This window comes from Lepisma saccharinum, chromosome 13 (assembly GCF_977018435.1).
Source record: "Lepisma saccharinum chromosome 13, izLepSacc3.1, whole genome shotgun sequence".
In the NCBI taxonomy this organism is placed as follows: domain Eukaryota; kingdom Metazoa; phylum Arthropoda; class Insecta; order Zygentoma; family Lepismatidae; genus Lepisma; species Lepisma saccharinum.
The window spans coordinates 79169782-79188221 of NC_139241.1; the positions used below are offsets into that span (position 1 = coordinate 79169782).

General features: G+C 37.2%; 1 protein-coding gene across 1 annotated transcript in view; it reads left to right on the forward strand.

Moving 5' to 3' along the window:
• Positions 1–17420, forward strand: part of LOC145997452 (tyrosine-protein phosphatase non-receptor type 13-like) — a 460227-nt gene extending 442807 nt beyond the window's left edge. The window contains exons 17-19 of the mRNA XM_083134519.1: positions 901–1022; positions 3377–3544; positions 14123–17420. Of these exons, the coding sequence (XP_082990645.1) occupies positions 901–1022; positions 3377–3544; positions 14123–14157 (325 nt within the window). The 3' untranslated portion in view covers positions 14158–17420. The remainder of the gene's footprint in view (positions 1–900; positions 1023–3376; positions 3545–14122) is intronic.
• The last annotated feature ends 1020 nt before the right edge of the window (positions 17421–18440 follow it).

Below are 18440 nucleotides of genomic sequence, written 5' to 3' on the forward strand. Positions count from 1 at the left end.
AAACAGCTGCCTTGGCGTCGGCCGAAGGACCAGCTGAGCTTCAAAACAGAAACTCAAACAGACATAAAATTATATTATACTAGCTGATTACCTGGTGTTGCCCGGGTATTTATTTATCCCAATCTTCTATTAGACAGGAAAATAATGAATTCTAACTATAGTGTAAAATGTCATTGTGAATATCACCAATTAGCTTAGAGACTCCAAAAACTATGAATTCGACACTAATGTAGGTCATTTTTTAAATTTTATTTTTCACCCCCTATCACCCCCCCCCCCCCCCCCAATGCCGATAGGTAATGAACTTTGAGTTGAACGGCATTCGGAGTGTCACTATTCATCTTAGCGATCCAGAAAGCTCTGGATTTCACACTAATATCGGTCATTCTCACATATCACCCCTTCCCACCCCCACCCCTAGGGGTGCCAGGGGTCTTTTACCCCCACAGTATTTCTTTCCAGATTGTAAGTCATATGTGTACCAAGTTTGGTTGAAATTGCTTCAGGCATTCGAGAGTTATGCCGAAACACTGTGTATATAGATAGGTTGTGAACAAAACAAACATACATACATATACGTATATACACACACACATACATTTTTATGTATATAGATGTATATGCATTCCCTGCATAATAATTATAAACATTTGTGAACAAAATCAGTTACTAAAAACGTACGTCATTACAAGAATTTTTTGAGTGTGCATGAAATCTGTATTGCAAAATTAAAAAAAATACCTCCTTGTGAATAATTACTTTGGGTAATTCATCTTTAAATACTTCATTTTGTTACAAATTGATGCTTGTTTGAACAATTTTTAAGCAATCAGATTTGTTTAATATTGTACATTGTTTATTAAGTCAATGCTTCATTAACATTTCATTTTTTCCCTCTAGAATAAAGAGGGATGAGGATGGCAACTTTGGAATCCAAGTAGGAGAAGGTTCTGATGGGGGAGTGTACATACTGTCCGTTAATCCCAATGGCCCTGCAGCTAACTCAGGAAATATTCATAAAGGTAAGTTATTTATTGTAATTAGAGTGGCTTTCTATTCTCTGTCCTCTGTGAGAACGAAGTCAGTGTACATAGGTAAGTCAGTAAGTAGGGCACAAACCTTTATTTAAAAAGTTCTAAGTGAGATACTGACTTGAAAACTGTTTTTATTTTTCAACATAATATCCATCAACATTGATACACTTATCCCATTGCTTTATCAGTCCCCCAAAACCTGCTGATTACAAGTCTTTGGGCTGTTGTCCCAGCCTCAGAGGCACCTCTCGTTCAACATCTTCATCATCAGCGAAACATTTGCTGCCACCATGTGCACACTTTTCGAAAATTCAAATGACCGTGTATTATGCTATAGGCTAAACCATGACAACACCCTATTGCAGTTGCTGATCTGCCTATCAGCTCGAATCATCTCCATGTACACTCCTCGAGCTTGGTCGCCATTTTAAAACTGAGCTGCCCTTGCGTGTGTCGGCTATCTAGCGACTGTTAACTGAATATAATCAGGCTGGATTGCTTCTGAGAAATCCTGTTGGGTGTTCAAATGGCAATACGAATAGTATACTGCATGTGATAAGACCATGCCACTCAATGATACTGCTATGCTGAATTTGTGCTGCCTTATATTACGAGCTGTACAGCTATGACCAATATATTCATTGGGCAAAATAGCTCATAGAAACTATTTCTCAGAAACATTAACTTCATTTTTGCAGTGGTTGGAGAAGAGCTCTGTTAGTTCTCATATATTCACAGTTCCATCTACAAGGGCTATTTTTTTTTCAACCTCCGATAGGGTATGAAATCAGAACCACAGTGAATAGCAAAATGGGTTTATTGACAAAAGTTATGTACACGTATAATCTACTTTTCAACGTAATTACCAAGAAGATTCAGACATTTATCGTACCTATGAACCAGCTTTCTTATACACACTGCAAAAAAATGTGCCGCCTGTCTGTTGAGCCAAGTCTGCATGGTGTCCCGAAGCTCCACATTGGTGTGGAAGCGCTGTCCTCCCAATCACTTTTTCATCGCCAGGAAAAGGTGGAAGTCAGTCGGCTGCAGGTCTGGGTTGTAGGGAGGGTGATCAAACATTTCTCAGTGGAATCGTTGAAGAAGGTCTTGGGTTGATGCAGCAACATGCGGTCGGGCATTATCATGAAGCAAGACAATGCCTGAAGACAGCATGCCTCTCCGGTACACAGCTCATTCGATGTTAAATGTCTGCTGCATTGTGCCCCTCTGCCTGTAGAAATCATATCACACTACGCATCTTGCACTTGGCGGAAGAGTCGATTGTAGCAGACATCTCTACGTGCCCGTTGCTCAGCTTCAACTGAAGCGTTAGCCTTAACAGTGGTGGTGGTAGTGGCGGGGGGGGGGGGGGGGGCAATCACGCTGCGTGATGCCCCACTTCCTAGTGCTTCACGGGCAACCTGGTGGCACCATCAGAGGTTGAAAAAAAAATAGCACTCGTAGTACCGTAGTAACAATTTTTTAATCATCCTTCAGCGATTAATAATATTTTTTCTTGTAGGTACGTATTGCTTGCATTGTAGAATTATGTCTCTTGTAGTTTGTGGCTGTTACAAGCATAAAAAGACAGGTTTTGTTGTGACGTTTCAGAAAAACACACGCTCCCTTCATCAGACATTTATTTTTAGTTTGATTGAAGATGCAGTTGTAACAGAGGGACAACTCAGCTTTTATGCAGTTTTTTGTCCATTACAATACACATATATAATGTACATAATTGTTTTACATTAAAATTATCAGTCTTTCCCCCCTATTTTACAGATATTAGACTTTTAAAAAAAAACACTGCCTTTTTCAACAAAAATGAAGCAGTTATACAATGGATCTTGTCAATGTTACATTGTTATAACATAGCAACGTAACTGTGAAACAAGCAGTTTTCAAATTTTAATTACAGATCTCAAATATCATGGGGCAAAAATTTATTATGTTACAGTCTTTAAAATTCTAAAGACTTAAAAATTTAATGTAAAGGAAGACATCAAGAATCTTTAGAAAGGTTGATTTTAATTTTCCTGATGATGACACATGGGATCTATAATTAAAGTTTGAAAACTGCTTGTTTCACAGTTGTTTCTATGTTACAACAATGTAACATTGACAAGATCCATTGTATAACTGCTTCATTTTTGTTAACTTTGTCCCACTGTTACAACTGCATCTTTAATCAAACTAAAAATAAATGTCTGATGAAGGGAGCATGTGTTCTCCTGAAACATCACAACAAAAACAGTGTTTTTATGCTTGTACCAGCTGAAAAATGTAAGAAATAGATATAAAATAATTTATTTCTATTTCTTAAATTTATTATTAATTTTCAGGTGATCAAGTGATAGCAGTGAATGGCCATAGCCTTCAGAGCATGCAGTTTGAAGATGCCTTAGAGATTCTGAAGTCAATCAGTACGGAAGTAGAACTTATACTAGCACAGTGCTCTACAACCCCCACAGACCGAATGAAGAACTACCAGATGGCTGTACACAAAAGAGGTAAGTCTCCAATATTTGCACCTGTCAAAAGAATAAAATTTTATAAATTGCAGGCTGAAGCACGAAACTTATTCCCTTGAAGGTTCCTGGTGCTGTGTTGTGCCAGTGGTGGATAACTGATGAGAGTAAGCTACATGATGCTCTGGGGCTCTCAACTTTCATGCAAGAGGTCACAGGTTCAATTCCCAGTGAGAGCTTCCAAAATTTCAGTATTGACCCAGCATTGAGAGGACAATTTGGGAGCTACTTGAAAAAAAGAGACAAAAGTAATGGGTTTCGGTCTCAAAAACCAGAGAAAACAGCGGCGATGGGACCAGTGGGAAAAGTGACTGTGGGGGTGAGAAAATATTTTACGGGGCAGTCACTTTAAAATGCCCGAAAACACTACACATACCAGGTTGTTATAATTAAAGTGACGGTGTTCAGAGTGGTACAGCATGGGCTGTAATGAGAGTAGCAGTCTGAAACTTCGTAGATATGCTAATGAAGCAATGCGCTCGCGAATTATGATGGAAAAAAAAAATAGTTCCAATTCTCGCCACCAGGTTAAAAATGGTGCTGTAAGCAGTCAAAACGTGGAATTTTCCGTAACTCTGACGTCAAAGTCGGTGACATTGCCTAACCATTGTGTGAGCTCCCTGGTTGTGGTTGGTGACGCTTGTTGCTTTTTCCTTTAGTAATGTTCATGTAATTCGAATAGTGAAATTGTAGCGATATTTTATTACAAAGAGTATTGTTTTCTGCGACTTATAGTATTTTTCCTGTAACTATACCAAGTTTTGACTGCTTACAGCGTCATTTTTTACCCTGGTGGCGAGAATTGGAACTTTTTTTTTTCTTTCTTCATAATTCGCTAGCGCATTGCTTCATTAGCATATTGACGAAGTTTCAGACTGCTACTCTCATTACAGCCCGTGCTGTACCACTCTGAACACCGTCACTTTAATTATAACCACCTGGTATATATTATTATTATTATTATTATTATTACTACTACTACTACTATTATTACATTCATGTGTGGTATTTTGTGTTTGTCCTTTATTCAGATAGGACGTTTACTGCCTAAATTTAGTTCTTGATTGCGAGTTTATTTTTTATCTCCATATGATTTCAGGGTGGCGACAGACCTGGAAAACCGGTAAAAGTCAGGGAATTTTAGGTGTCAAAAACAGTCAGGGATTTTTTTCTCTCCATCTTTCGTTATGGAACTCTGCACGGGAACAGGAAATCTTGTTGCTAAGTTTTGGCCTCTAACTTTTAGGCCCCTTTTATGCACAACACAACCATGGCGCCAGAAACCAGTGATGGCAGGAGGAGAGAGAGAGAGAGAAATTTCCGGAGGGGCAGAAAAATGTGTTAAGCCTCTAAATATTACATGGAAAATGCATTGAATTGTCATTTTTTCATGTGTGTATGAGAGTAGTAAGGGGACAGAACTGTCAACAGATGGAGGGGATGGGAGCGGGTAGCACTGTCCGATAGTTGTCGGACGTCGTAGTAAGGCATTTTGTTGGACAAACTGAAGGAACATGGAAACAAATAGGCCCCATTGATACATACGATTTTTGTCGAATATCGCCACCCGACAAAGTATCTCACTACAACATGCGACAAAATTGCATGCACGGCACTCGTATGGAATTGATTTTTGTTGCATATCTTCGGACTGCAACATCCAACAAAAATCGCATGCATAAACAAGAAGAGCTTTAGACTTCAAATATGCTGTTGGAATTTTATTATTCTGGCTCACTTCACCTTATTTAATGTAGCAGTGCTTACGACTGTTTTCTTTCATCATTCTGATGTATTACTGGTTTCGCACAAGTTAACATACATTTACAATGACATTGCACTATTCTTAGATATCAAGAAGAATCCAACGAAACAGGATATATATTGAATACCATCACGAAAAAGTGAAACATAAATCTGCATTGGTGAACGTTATAAAAATTGGCAAGTGCATGCTCCCAACCTCAAATTTACTGCAACACTAGTATTGCAATGAAATTAACGCCACTCTCTGTCCTGTCTGTTTAAACTCGTGAGAGATGGTCATTAATCTCTCACTGAGTGAAGTTAATGTCTAATATTATGAAATAAAATACTAATAATAAATACGTAAATATTTTAATATCATGTTTACTCGAATCATTCAATCATAAAAGCAAATCACTTTCTTCAAGAATTGACTTTTCTCTGCCAGCCCTGCTAAATTTTCACTATCCATCTACTGATTTATACAAGGGGTGGCCAGAAAGTAATTTCCAATTATTAGGGACATTGATTTTTTGCAAATTTTGAAAACCGTGAAAAATGGTAATTGCTGCAAAGTTGTGTTTATGAATGTGCAGTGATGTCTGGACACATTTTTCGCTCTATCGAAATAATGCGAATTGTTGGTGTTTTTAGAGATTTTTTTCAAAAAAATGTCCTAAAACAACGAAAAATTCCATGAAATCCAACATTCTTGTCTTTTCTAGGCCATGTTTGTGTACATGGAACGTGCAAGTTTTCCAACATTTTATTCAAGAGTAAACTATAATGCTTGTTATACATGGAATAATTCTGACAGCCACATTGAATCCTGTATTTCCCATGATTTTTTCAACTTCTATCAAAACCATTTGCATCACAGAGCAAAGTGGCTGCGAGAAATAATGGAGCTCTGTCGTTAGGGTGTCTGACTACCATGCGAGTGACTCAGGGTTGTTCCCTGCGGGGGAGAACCGGGATCTTTTCCACCTATTCAAACTGCTCCGGCGCCCACCCAGCATCATATGAAGCAGGTACCTGGAGGAAACTAAGGGATAAAGGTAGCCAGGAGCATGGTGCTGATCACATCAACCCCACCTTCAGCCGTGATCAAGGTGCAGGAAAGCACTTTACTTTTACTTCCTCAAAAATCTGTTCCAACATATCAAACTGTCACGAAAATACGTATACCATGCAACCTACAATTTTAAATAATAGTTTAGAAGCACAATGGAGTATTAAGTTTCGGTATATTTGGCAGAAAAATGTTCTAAAACAAAAACGTGAATTTTGGGAAACTTGACACTAACAAGTCAAAAGAAGATAGTGCCAATTTTTGGTTCCATAATATATCGGTATCTGTCACATGAGATTGATTTAAATTTTTTGGGTGTGTCGCCACTTATGGTCATTACATTATGCATCCTTCAGTATATACGGAGAAAATTCCATTATCTAAAACCCTTACCTTAAAATTAAAAAGGGGTTATGGAAAATAACTTTCCCAAAATAACTTTGGCATAAATAATAACTGATTATGCATAAATAAAACAAGAATACCAGTTATAATTTATTGCATTAGTAACAGTGAGTCCTAACCTAATTTTTGGCATAATCACCACCGTTGTTCTGGCATATGTCATAGCATGGCACTAAATTTTGTATGCCCATGGCATATGTGTCAGTTCCAGTCTTTGCTGTCAGTCTCTACCGCAGTGTAGCTGTCAAATCCTTGTCCTGCCAGAAACCTCTTCAGTTAAACAAAAAGATGAAAGGCTGTACATGCAAGGCCAGGGCTGTACAGGGAGTGGTCCAATATCTCTCACCTGAAGTGATGCAAAGGGCCCGTGTGCACTCAGCTGTATGGGGTTGTGCACATTCGATTGGCCTTCCGTGAATTGTCTGCACCATCTTCTGACCATACTATCACTCACGATGTGAGGTCTGCACAGCTCACACGATTGCTGTTGGCTCTGTGCCAAATTCTGAGCATGCAAATATCTGATTACTACATGTAGACTACATCGCAGTTGGTGGGAGACTGTATGAAAACTGCAATCTTTAACCTAGAACTGTCCTAAAACGGCTGCATTGCAACTGTACCAGATTAGAGCTACATGCCACTTCTTCCTGCCTGCATGTGTATGTGTCGCTCTTTGACCACTAGTGCTCCTTATAGGCACCATTGGAGCTTTTTTCAGGACGTCCCTCGTATATGAACTTTCAGAAGCTGTTATTAACAGAGTGTTCCTGTTTTAATGTGTGGTTAGCTAAATCGGGTACATATACAATGCAATTCTAAAAATTCCTTGCCTTATACAGAAGGTTGATCCGTCTATATGTGTCCGATTTTAAACCTTCACCCCTGCTCACAGAATCGACCGATCTGAATGATTCAAACAGCAGGTGAAAGCCAAAGGCCTCTAGTATCGCGCCAAGTTCGCAAGTGTGTGGTGTGTGCAACATGGCTCCCAAGGTGAACAGGTTTTGGGAAGGCTACATCGTAGCACTTTTCCACGCCAAGTTTTCCGTGCCACAGATTCAAAACCAGTGCGAGGAAAATGGATGTGCATTGGGGTTAACGACCATCAAGAACATGATTAATCGACATAAACACCACGACATTCCAGCACTCATTCACCCACAAAGGGTAGTAGAAAGCGACCATGTACTGCGGTGACCACCTGTAGCTCGGAAGTTGCGCCGAATGGCCCTACAGGAAAACCCTCCTACGCAACGTGATGGCAAGACGAGTGCACGTGGCACAGTCAACTGTGAACCGCAACCTACGTGACAAATTAAAGCTCCGGATGGTGTTTAAAAGTCGTGGACACTTCCTCACTGTGGCCCATCGGAGGGAGAGAAAGACTCACTGCAGGTGCCTCTACGAACGCCATCTATCCAGGGAAAAGTGGAAGTTTGTTGCCACACTCTGTACCCGTATTTCCATACGTGCACACTATTATCAATATATACATATATCATTTTCTTCTACATTTATTATTATTATTGAACATTCAGTACGTCTCCAAATCCCAGTCAGTTTCAGAGAAGCCAAGCAAAGGTCATTTGCCTTGCCCACAAAAGGCGATGGCTATATTTATGCTTTCTCTCCCAGAAGCACCTTTGTCTCCCCAGCATGAAATATTTCCATTCTTCCCTGCAACCAACCCCCTCCTCCACGTCAGCCAATAGAAAGTGGACTTGAACAAAAAGCCCTAACCCAACGGTGAATTTTGGTGGTTCAGTGTGTATCTATAAGCTAGACAGACAAGTTGGTGTTGAAAATTCAGGTGACAAGTCTGTGTTGAGAATTTGCGGTGACAAATCTGTGTTTAGGAATAGTACAGAAAAGTCGGTGTCATGCAGAGTCTGCGTTAAGAAGCCAGTGTCCGTCAGTGCCCAGAGTATTGCACATAACATTTAAGTTACGATGAACGGGATAGTTTTCGTCACAAGATAAACTATATCTTTTACATATAAAAGTATATATGTGACTGGTCAGTGTACAGAAGACATACGTGAACTGTGACGTGTGCTTTCGCATCCTGATACATATGTAGGAATCATCACCGGAGGGCAGTGTGATTGACACCACGGACAGTTGGGACAACCAGGTTTCCCTAACGACAGACAATGGAGACATCAATACACAGCGCTAGGACATCGGTGTAAGTGTGACTGGAATTGAAATTAAGGTGTGGACTTGCAATTCTCATTATCATGTAGAGATTCTTAACATAATACATATTCACATATCACAGTCCATCAATCAAATCGCTATAATTTCATATGCAACCCCATCCTTTTCCCCCATCTGAATAATATTTTCTATTTGTTTATGTGCACCGTGCAGGTACAGCCGGGCATCGAATGGCTTGGTCCCCAACCGCCTATTGTTCGGCTTCAACCAAGCGGCCCAGGGGGGAAAGAGCTAGCCTGTACAGCCACAACTCGAAGCATGGATTTATCTATCCGATTGTGGCAAAATTCGAGCTGTAACGTACACCCTACAAGATGCAAAAACCCATTCTGACTTCATCTGTCAGTGCAAACCAAGTTTCGCGAAGGGATTTCTGGTTGTCGCGGGATACTGCTATCAAGGCAAGTTAACGATTCGGCAAGTTCCTAAAAACTGCAAAATCAACTCTGCATTTTATCAGCAACATATCCTCACACCAATTTATACAGACGATCTGCCCCGTTTGTATGGAAATGCAATAAATCAGGTCCGTGTGCATATGGATAAGGCCTCATCACATACATCTCGTTTTACACAGAGATTTCTGCAACAAATGGAGGCAGACACCGGCATCCAGGCTATTCCCTTCCAGGACATAACAGTGAAGTCACCTGATACCAGTCCCATGGATTTTTGCGGGTTTGGCCTATTGAAAAGAGCACTTGCATCTCGTCGTGTCACCACTGTCCGTGGCCTCTGGAAAGTCTGCCAGGAGGAGTGGCTCAAGATTCCCATTCCTGTACTTCAACGGAGCCTTCTACAATGGAAGTTACGGTGCAGGGCTATTGCCTGGACCCATGGTGCTCACATTGAGGGCAACCGCTGGTGGTCCCGTGGTTTTTCCTAAAGTAGGTGAGACGTCAAAATCGGACACATGTAGACGGATCAACCTTCTGTATTTCTAATACCTACATACCCTTTTCGTCAGCAATAATGGTATAACTGCATGTTGTCAGTTTCACAGTACTTCACTCGGATATACTGTACTGAACTATGACACTTTCTTTTGTACAATTCAATTGTTTCACTTATATGCAAGAGTTAAGTTGTTTGCTTTACAGAGAAGAGAGAAGTAGCTTTACGCATCGAAAAATGAGTCCGCACTCATGGTTCTTGCAAGCAGAGGGTTCCAAACCTCAGTGGAAATATCAACATATAATACCGAATGTGAATGTACAAGGCGACTGATAAATTATAAATTGTATTTCTTGATCAATCACTCTTCACTATTATCACATTTAGTCGTAACTTTAAAAATAATCAAGTATTTTATTTTAAACTTACTGCGTATGATAAAATTCCGTAATCCTTCCCTAGCTTGTGAATTGTAGTAATTTTCCAAATTCACTATTTTGCTGTTTGAATTTAATTCCTAGAGCAAAGTAATTGTAATTTGCACATACAGTAAACCATCGAACCATTTCCCATGATTCTACTGGGTTAACCTTCATCTCAATAAGCCATCTGTGTAATGCATGTGTGGCACCTTCTATTGGGACACTAGGATATAAATTTTCAACATCAAAACTTGCAATACGATACTCATTATTCCAAACAATATTTTTTAGTTTCTCTTTCACTTCATATGCATTTTTAACACTGAATGGTGTTTGTTGTTTAATTACTTTATATTTGATGGCAAAATCTATCAGCAAAGTAATGGTCTATCAATGGGAAACCCAGTATCCGGAATCATCTCCAGCATTTTCCTTCATTACATAGAATCTCCAATTGTTAATGCGATAGGTGCTATGACGTTTTTTAAGCACTCTAGGCGTAATACACAAAGAATACACGTCACTTTGCTTCGGTAAAACACAACCTGGGATAAAGAAATAAGATACTTACAATTTTTTGATTTCAGCTTCAACCATCTTTCTTTCAGTAGTCCTCATGTTCATTTTTTTACCTCATTCTTTATTGATATTTTTTCTTTCCAGAATTGAATACAAATTGACATAATTTCTCCAAAGTTTTATATTAACAAATTTGAATAGTTTTTTTTACAATATTGTCTGATGATAACTTATTATTGAATAATTTGAAATATAATAGGTTTTAAAAAAAAATTGCTACTATGTTGGGATATGGATTGCAATGGTGAACAATAGATGGCTCTGGACTTATGAGTATTCTAACATTTTTCTTTATTGTTTCTGAATGTTTTACTGTGGTGGAAATGAGTTAATTTCTTGATCTCTTTTTACAGAATTTATAATTTTATTTGAAATTGAGAAGATAAACCACATGTAGGAAGATAACAAAGTTTAATTTCTAATTGCCATAAAGAAAAATGTATGTAATTTCTTTTTATAGAAGTAATAAGAAAGCTAAATTTTTCTTGCCAAATGGCTTTTATATCAATATTATGATGATATTGATATAGTGCGGATATCAAACTCTACATCAGATATGTAGATGATGTGCTAATTATTGCTAAAAATGATAACACCATCATGGACGTATTTAAATTGTTAAATGAATCACATCGTCGCATAAAATTTACTTGCGAACCCATGAATAACAATGTAATTTCTTTCCTTGATCTGCAAATTAAGACAACTGACTCAACAATTCAAACATCAGTCCATAGGAAAAAATTAGCGGGGGAAAAATACATCCATGCCAATTCAGAACATTCGCGTATAACAATGGATAACATGTTTTTAATTTTTTTCCTGAGAGCACAAAGACTATGTTCTAATAATGAGGATATCAAAAATGAAGAAGAAAGGCTTTTTAATATAACAAAACAAAATGGCTTTCACACTAACAGAATAAACCAAATCAAAAAACAAGTTGCAAGAAAACTAAAGGAAAAGAGAAATACAGACAAAGATGAAAAATCTGTTGAAAAGAAATTTGTGTGCATTCCATTCCACAAGGGATTCTCACATAAAGTTGCAAAAATTTTTAGAAGTTTTAATTTCAAAATTGTTTTTAAATCACCAAGAAGTTTGGAATGTACATTTAATGAATTCAAAATGAGAAACTCTCTACCAGATGTGGAAACCACAGAAATATATAATATAAGTTGTTCATGTTCAAAGGATTATGTGGGACAAACAGCAAGGAAAATGGCAATAAGATGGCACGAACACGATTTGGACATTATAAATCTAAACCCAAAAACAGGTTTGTCAACTCATATCATCGAAGAGAAGCATTTGATTAAAAAGAGAAGGGTTTTAAAAAGATTAACGGGAAACACAGAGTTGAATGTCTGGGAAGCTTCGTTCATTGCAGAAGAACACTGGAATAAATTAAATAATGAAAATGGTAACATAGATCCAGTATGGAGTTTTCTTTTTCACAAATGGAGTAAGCCACCATCCTTAAAATTTAATGTAACAGAAAACATCAAGAGACTTTGTGAAAACAATGATGAATTTGAATTACCTGATGATATTTGGGATTCATAATTTTAAAAAAATCTGAAATAAAAATAAAACAGACTGCTTTTTTTAACAGTTAAGTTGCTATATTACAACAATGTAACATTGACAACATCCATTATATAACAGATTCTTTTTGTTTAAAAAATTACTAACCATTGTTATAACTGTATCTTTAGTCAAAATGAAAATAAATGTCTGATGAAAGAAGCGTGTGTTCTCCTGAAACGTCACAAAGAAAAACTGTTTTCTTATGCTTGTAATAACCGTAAACTACAGGAAAATAATGATTAAAGGACGACAAATCCTAAAAAGTGTTCTTTTAGCTGCCCGCGATACAAATATGTCCTGTTCCTTTCTTGCAATGCCTTTTGATTCATCCAACATCTGTGCAAATACTTTCGCCTCTTCCACATATTGGCTTATTTGAGATTAAGTGTGGACATTATGCAGATTCATTTGTTTTGAGGGGCCTCCCCGATGGCGCAGTGGTAGCATCATCGCCTTGTAATAAAGGTGTCCCAGGTTCGATACCCGGTGGAGGCACATAGTGGTTCGGATTTTAAACTGTAGGTCGAGTCCCGATTAGCCTTACTGTGCATAACGTGGACTTAAAACTCCAAATCAATCATTTGTTTTGAATCGAATTGTGAGTATAATTTGCATTTTAATGTTGAAGTTCAATACATTCCGAATAATGTTGTTTTATTTTGAAATTCACTTCAAGAGATCCAAGAAATTCCCTCTGCTAAGGCTTTCCCCAAATTCATCATCATCTCGAAATGCAAGTCCCTGAATAGTAAGAAACTGCGATGCATCCACAACAACTGACATGTAATGTCTGTTTCCTTGAATCACTAATTAGCATTGTCACTAACAATCCATTATTAGAATAATGTGCCCGTACTACAGATGATGTTTTGTGGTCCTCAGAATGTTGGTGTTTTCCACATTTAATTCTCTTTTCCAGTTCATACAAGTAGTTAAAACTTAAGTCAATCACGACAATTACAGGGCATATATGAATGAGAAATCACCTATGCCCAAGTCAGCACTGGAATCTTGAACGAAAGTCACACTCACATGTATAGTCTGACTGGGGGGGTGCCCCCCCCCCCCCCCCCCCGGCATCATCACTGGATGGGACTATGTGCTGACCATGCAACACCCAATGGAAAAGCATGCTGCTGACTGGCAGGCCTTGGTCCTTAAGAGGGCTTTTGCACCATTGAGTTTAGTCTAGTCTGATGTGGGGAAAGGAGGGGTTTATTCATTTTCACCATTTGTGTACCAATACTGTGTAGTCATAAGGGCCTGGATTATTATTATTTCAGCGTAGGTCCTTTGGTTTGTGGTCCCACTATACTTGTAGCTATAATAATTTATGCAAATTACTTTTGACTCAAATTAAATTATATGTGATATATATATATATATAATTTTAGGCAAGGTCATTCCCTTCCCTTCCAGATGTCAATGGCAACAAATATACAGTAAATTTAAATTTTGTCATTTTGAAATCAACGTTAGGCATGGAATGAACCTCAAAGTTGAAACTTGACTTTGCCAAAATTTCTAGTCAAATGTTACACCTAAGAATTTGCCACCATTTATAGTTTTGCTCGTGTATTTTTTAAAGAATCTTTGTTTTTGTTCTGTCATTATACATTGTGTTAATAGGTTACCAGTGTGAGCTTGAGCCTATCACCGCCTGAAGAAGAATGAAGATGAAGACTTGTAAGCTGTGCAATATACAAGTCAAGCATCATTGAAGATCAACCAGAGAAAAGACATTTAACAAGTTACCATGAAATAAAAATTAAAATCGACAATATTCATTCATAACTGTAAAAATATCTGAATATTCATTTTCACGATATCAGGTAGTTTGTATGCATTATATCGTAAGTTTTAAAGAAGCTGTAGAAATCTTACATAGTAACAGTGAACAATGCCTTATGTACTAATTGTATCACAGCATAGGATTTCTTTGACTAGCAGGAACCTATGAGTGCCTACATTTTAAAGAAGTTATATAGAAGTTGTGAGGAATGCTTTAAGCATTGGAAATTTTGAAATGCAGTTTTGCCGACTGAAATTCTAAAATTTTACAAAAATGCTATCACAATTCTTGATCGAGTGCGCACAGTGTGTTTAGTCAGCAGTATTTTAAGGATTGTTGTACAGTGTGATGCACAAGTATTGTTTGGCATTTTCTCTTGCATCGTATACATGTTTAAGGAATAGACTTTTTAAGTATGTTGGTGCATATGCTGTCGGGAGCTTGTTTGATGCTTTGTTTCAAATCTTGAAACTTTCATTGGGTCAAACAATTTGGGTTGGTAATACTTATACATCCCACTGTACATGTATTTCTTTATATCACAGATGATGCAAAGAATTATCAAACGTCTCCGCCATGGAAGAGATAGTATTACAATTTTATGACAATATTACATCATTTACAGTGTGTTATTAAAAGTAATAGGATGCAAACAATGTTAAAGCAATTATTTTGCATTTGGACAATATTAATGTTTATACTATGAAATATAGTAAAATTTGCTTAAACGTGCACATTGCTCCCAGTATGGTTACACTTATAAAGCTTTAAAAGTACTTACAGTTCAGATATCTTCCATAAAAGTCTCTTTACTGTGGAATATGTTTGCATAGTAGATCTATTAGTAACGATGAAGACACTGTGCTCATACATATTGGCTTTTTTACAAATCATTTCTGATACATATATACTCTTGCTCATGAGTCAAATAGAATAATTAAAGTAACGTGAGACCCACCTTTTAAAAGTAACTAAAAGTTACTTTTTGCTGGAAATTTTCTTGCAAACAAATAACACCCAACCAATGATCATTATTGTAATAAAATAAATATACAGAGACTTTATTTAAGTTTCTGGTACATACTGGGTGACCACAATTACAGTTTTCACCACCAGGTGCAAATGTGGCACTTAAAATTAGTTTCCCTACCCAGAGCCCTCTGGAGCCCTGTCGAAGAAACAGATTGAGGTGAAACTTTGTATAGAGGCTATGCAGACCATGGGAAAGTGAATGCTAGTGGGGGGAAAAGTTCAAATTTTTACCACCAGTTTGAAATTTGGCACTGAAATCTGGTGCAGTGATCATCATCCTGGGATATGCTTCGTGAGGCCATTGGTAACACTGTCTTAACACTTCCAAAGTTTCATTCATGTTTACTGAATGTTACTGTACCAAGAAACTCAAATTACTGATTGTTGTTACTGCATCATCTCAGTCACACCTGATGTAAGAATTTGAACTTTTTTCGTGGGCATTCACTTCCCCATTGTTTCCATAGCATCTCTTCCAAGTTTCACTGCAATCCGATGCTTAAAACAGGCTCCAGAGGACTCTGAATTGTTGCCATCCAGTATCTGCTCAAAATGTTGGCTATAAATGCTAACCTGGCTTGTTACATGAGAACACCTTTCACTATAATAAGTATTACCAACTATGCCTTTTCACTCCTGAAACATGCATGTAATCTTTATTTGCCTACATTTAAACAAATATTGACTGTATTTGTACTAGTTAGTCTAAAATATTTAGACAACAGAAATAATGAAGTAGATTTTCTCTGAATCCAGATAATTTAGTCAGATCAAATCCCCACTTGAGAAAACTTATATCAGTATCATTGATTTTTTAATGGCATGAACTGTAAATTGCAAATGCTCTGTTACATAAGATAACTTTATGCTAAACACACTGTGCATACCAAGTTTATAAGAATTGGAACTTAAGTGGAATGCGATAAGCAGGAACTTGTTTTCATCAAAAAGAAACTGTTCATAGCAACAGAATGATAGAAATTAAATTTGCATTTAAAATGTTTTCAAATTACCTCAGGTCTGAACAGGAAAGCTGTAAATACAATATTGTAAACCTACTGTGTTCTAGATACATCTGACTACATTTGTATCAGATAATTCAGAAACCCATGTATATTGGATTGTGATAAATAAAGCAAAACAGGTGACTGTAATTAAGAATTTTTGAACTTAACTCAGTGGTCAAAGTGGATTTATGTTGATGAAATTGTTGGGAGAATCTTTTCACTAGACTTTCTCTGGATATTAAAAAAAAAATACTACAGAGACTTCGGCATTAGAAATCTTATCTCTTGCATTGTGATACATGTTGTTCTACACCTTTGCTGGAACTTTTCTTGCATGTAGTTTGCATTGTAGAATATTTTTCTTCTAGTTCATGCCTGTCGCAAGTATAAAAACACCATTTATGTTGTTTCAGGAGAAAACACACTCCCTTCTTCAGACATTTGTTTTTAGTGTGATTAACCTATAAGTTCTAATGAGCTCTGGAACCTCTTTTCTTGCACAATTTTAATTCGATCCAAGTTGTGTATTTCATTTCAATACTGAACTTGAACCATATTTACATTAATCCGGAAAAAAAGGTTCCGGGACCGAATTGAAATTCTTTAAAGATAAAAATATTTTTTTTAAAGTCCAGAATCAATTTACTCCTCATTCTGATTTTCTCTCCCGGACTAGAATTGAATTTACTTCCAACCCTGGTTCTGGAGTTATCTAAGCAAGATATCCGACTTGTCATTCGTTAACGGTAAATCACTGTAGAAAAAGGAACGTTCTTCCACTTTGGCCACTACTCGATAGATAGTACTAGTAGTTTTTTCCTGTAAAAAATAAAAATGTTTTATATGTATAATAATAATAATAATAACTATATATAATAAACTAACAAGAAAGAACCAAAGTTTTGTGAAAAATAAAGACTGGTGTTGTATGATTCTTGTATTGATGGTTGAGCCTCATATTTGATGAATCTGTGATTTACCTTTTCACTTCTAACAGGAAAATGCTTTGTATGGTAAACATTTGTTATAAGGCTGATGTGTGTTTGATACATAGGAAGATGCAGAATCGAAGAGTAATGTAATAGACGTGTATAATTTGTAACAATAAAAATATCAGTATGTTCATATGAGGAGTTCAAGTTTATTGTTATTCATGGCTTGTTTGTGTATTTACATTCAGTAGCATCTGTACTATCGTAACCATGGCAGAGTGGTTATCGAGGTGCACTATAATGCCAGGGGTCCGAGTTTGAATCCCAGCCTAAGAATGAATGTTCTTTCTTTCTTCATAAATTTCATCGTATTACTCATCCTCATCTTCGTGATTAGCCAAAAGTGGCAGATAAGCAAAGTAAAGTAAACGAAGAAAACTTTCGATGTTCGAATTTTTCGATGAAGATTACTAAGTGATACTTGTTTTCAGGTTATCCAGTAAATAAATCCTCTCAAACTCTTACTATAACAAGAATATATGGAACATATAGCAAATACATGTATTAAGGAAACTTAGACAACCTGCACTTTACAATTAGCTACAGCATTTCGATGGTACATTTTGAACACTGCAATACATAATATATGGTAAAGAAAAAGTTTGCCTATGGTTCATTAGTCTGCTTCATGCTCTCACATAGAGCAAATTAAAAACTAGGACCTATCATTCATTACGTTCGATTCCCAGTGGGTGATCTAAGGTCGGAATTTTTCCAGCCTTATCCCCACATTAAGTGGCTCTGGGGCCCATCCAGCCCCAAATCAATGGGTACCTGGGGGGCAACCCTGGGTGGTATAGGTGGATGGAGCATGGTACTGATCACATCACTTCCAAAATGGCTGAGATCGAGAATGTGTGCGGCTCTACCCCCACGTACCCTATATGTGCCTTCATGGCACGGGCAAACTTTACCTTACCTTCATTTACTCTTCCAGCTAGTGGTTCATAAAATTATGTAACATTTTATCTGGCATTTTCGTAATGTCCGAAATAGCTAAATCAAGGTAAGTGATCTTTTACGTGCATTCATGGCCAGATGATGGGAAATTGGTATAGCAATCTTCCTTTAGAGCAAAACTCTAGCAATCACCATTTCCTTTCCCAAGATGCCTAAACCAACAA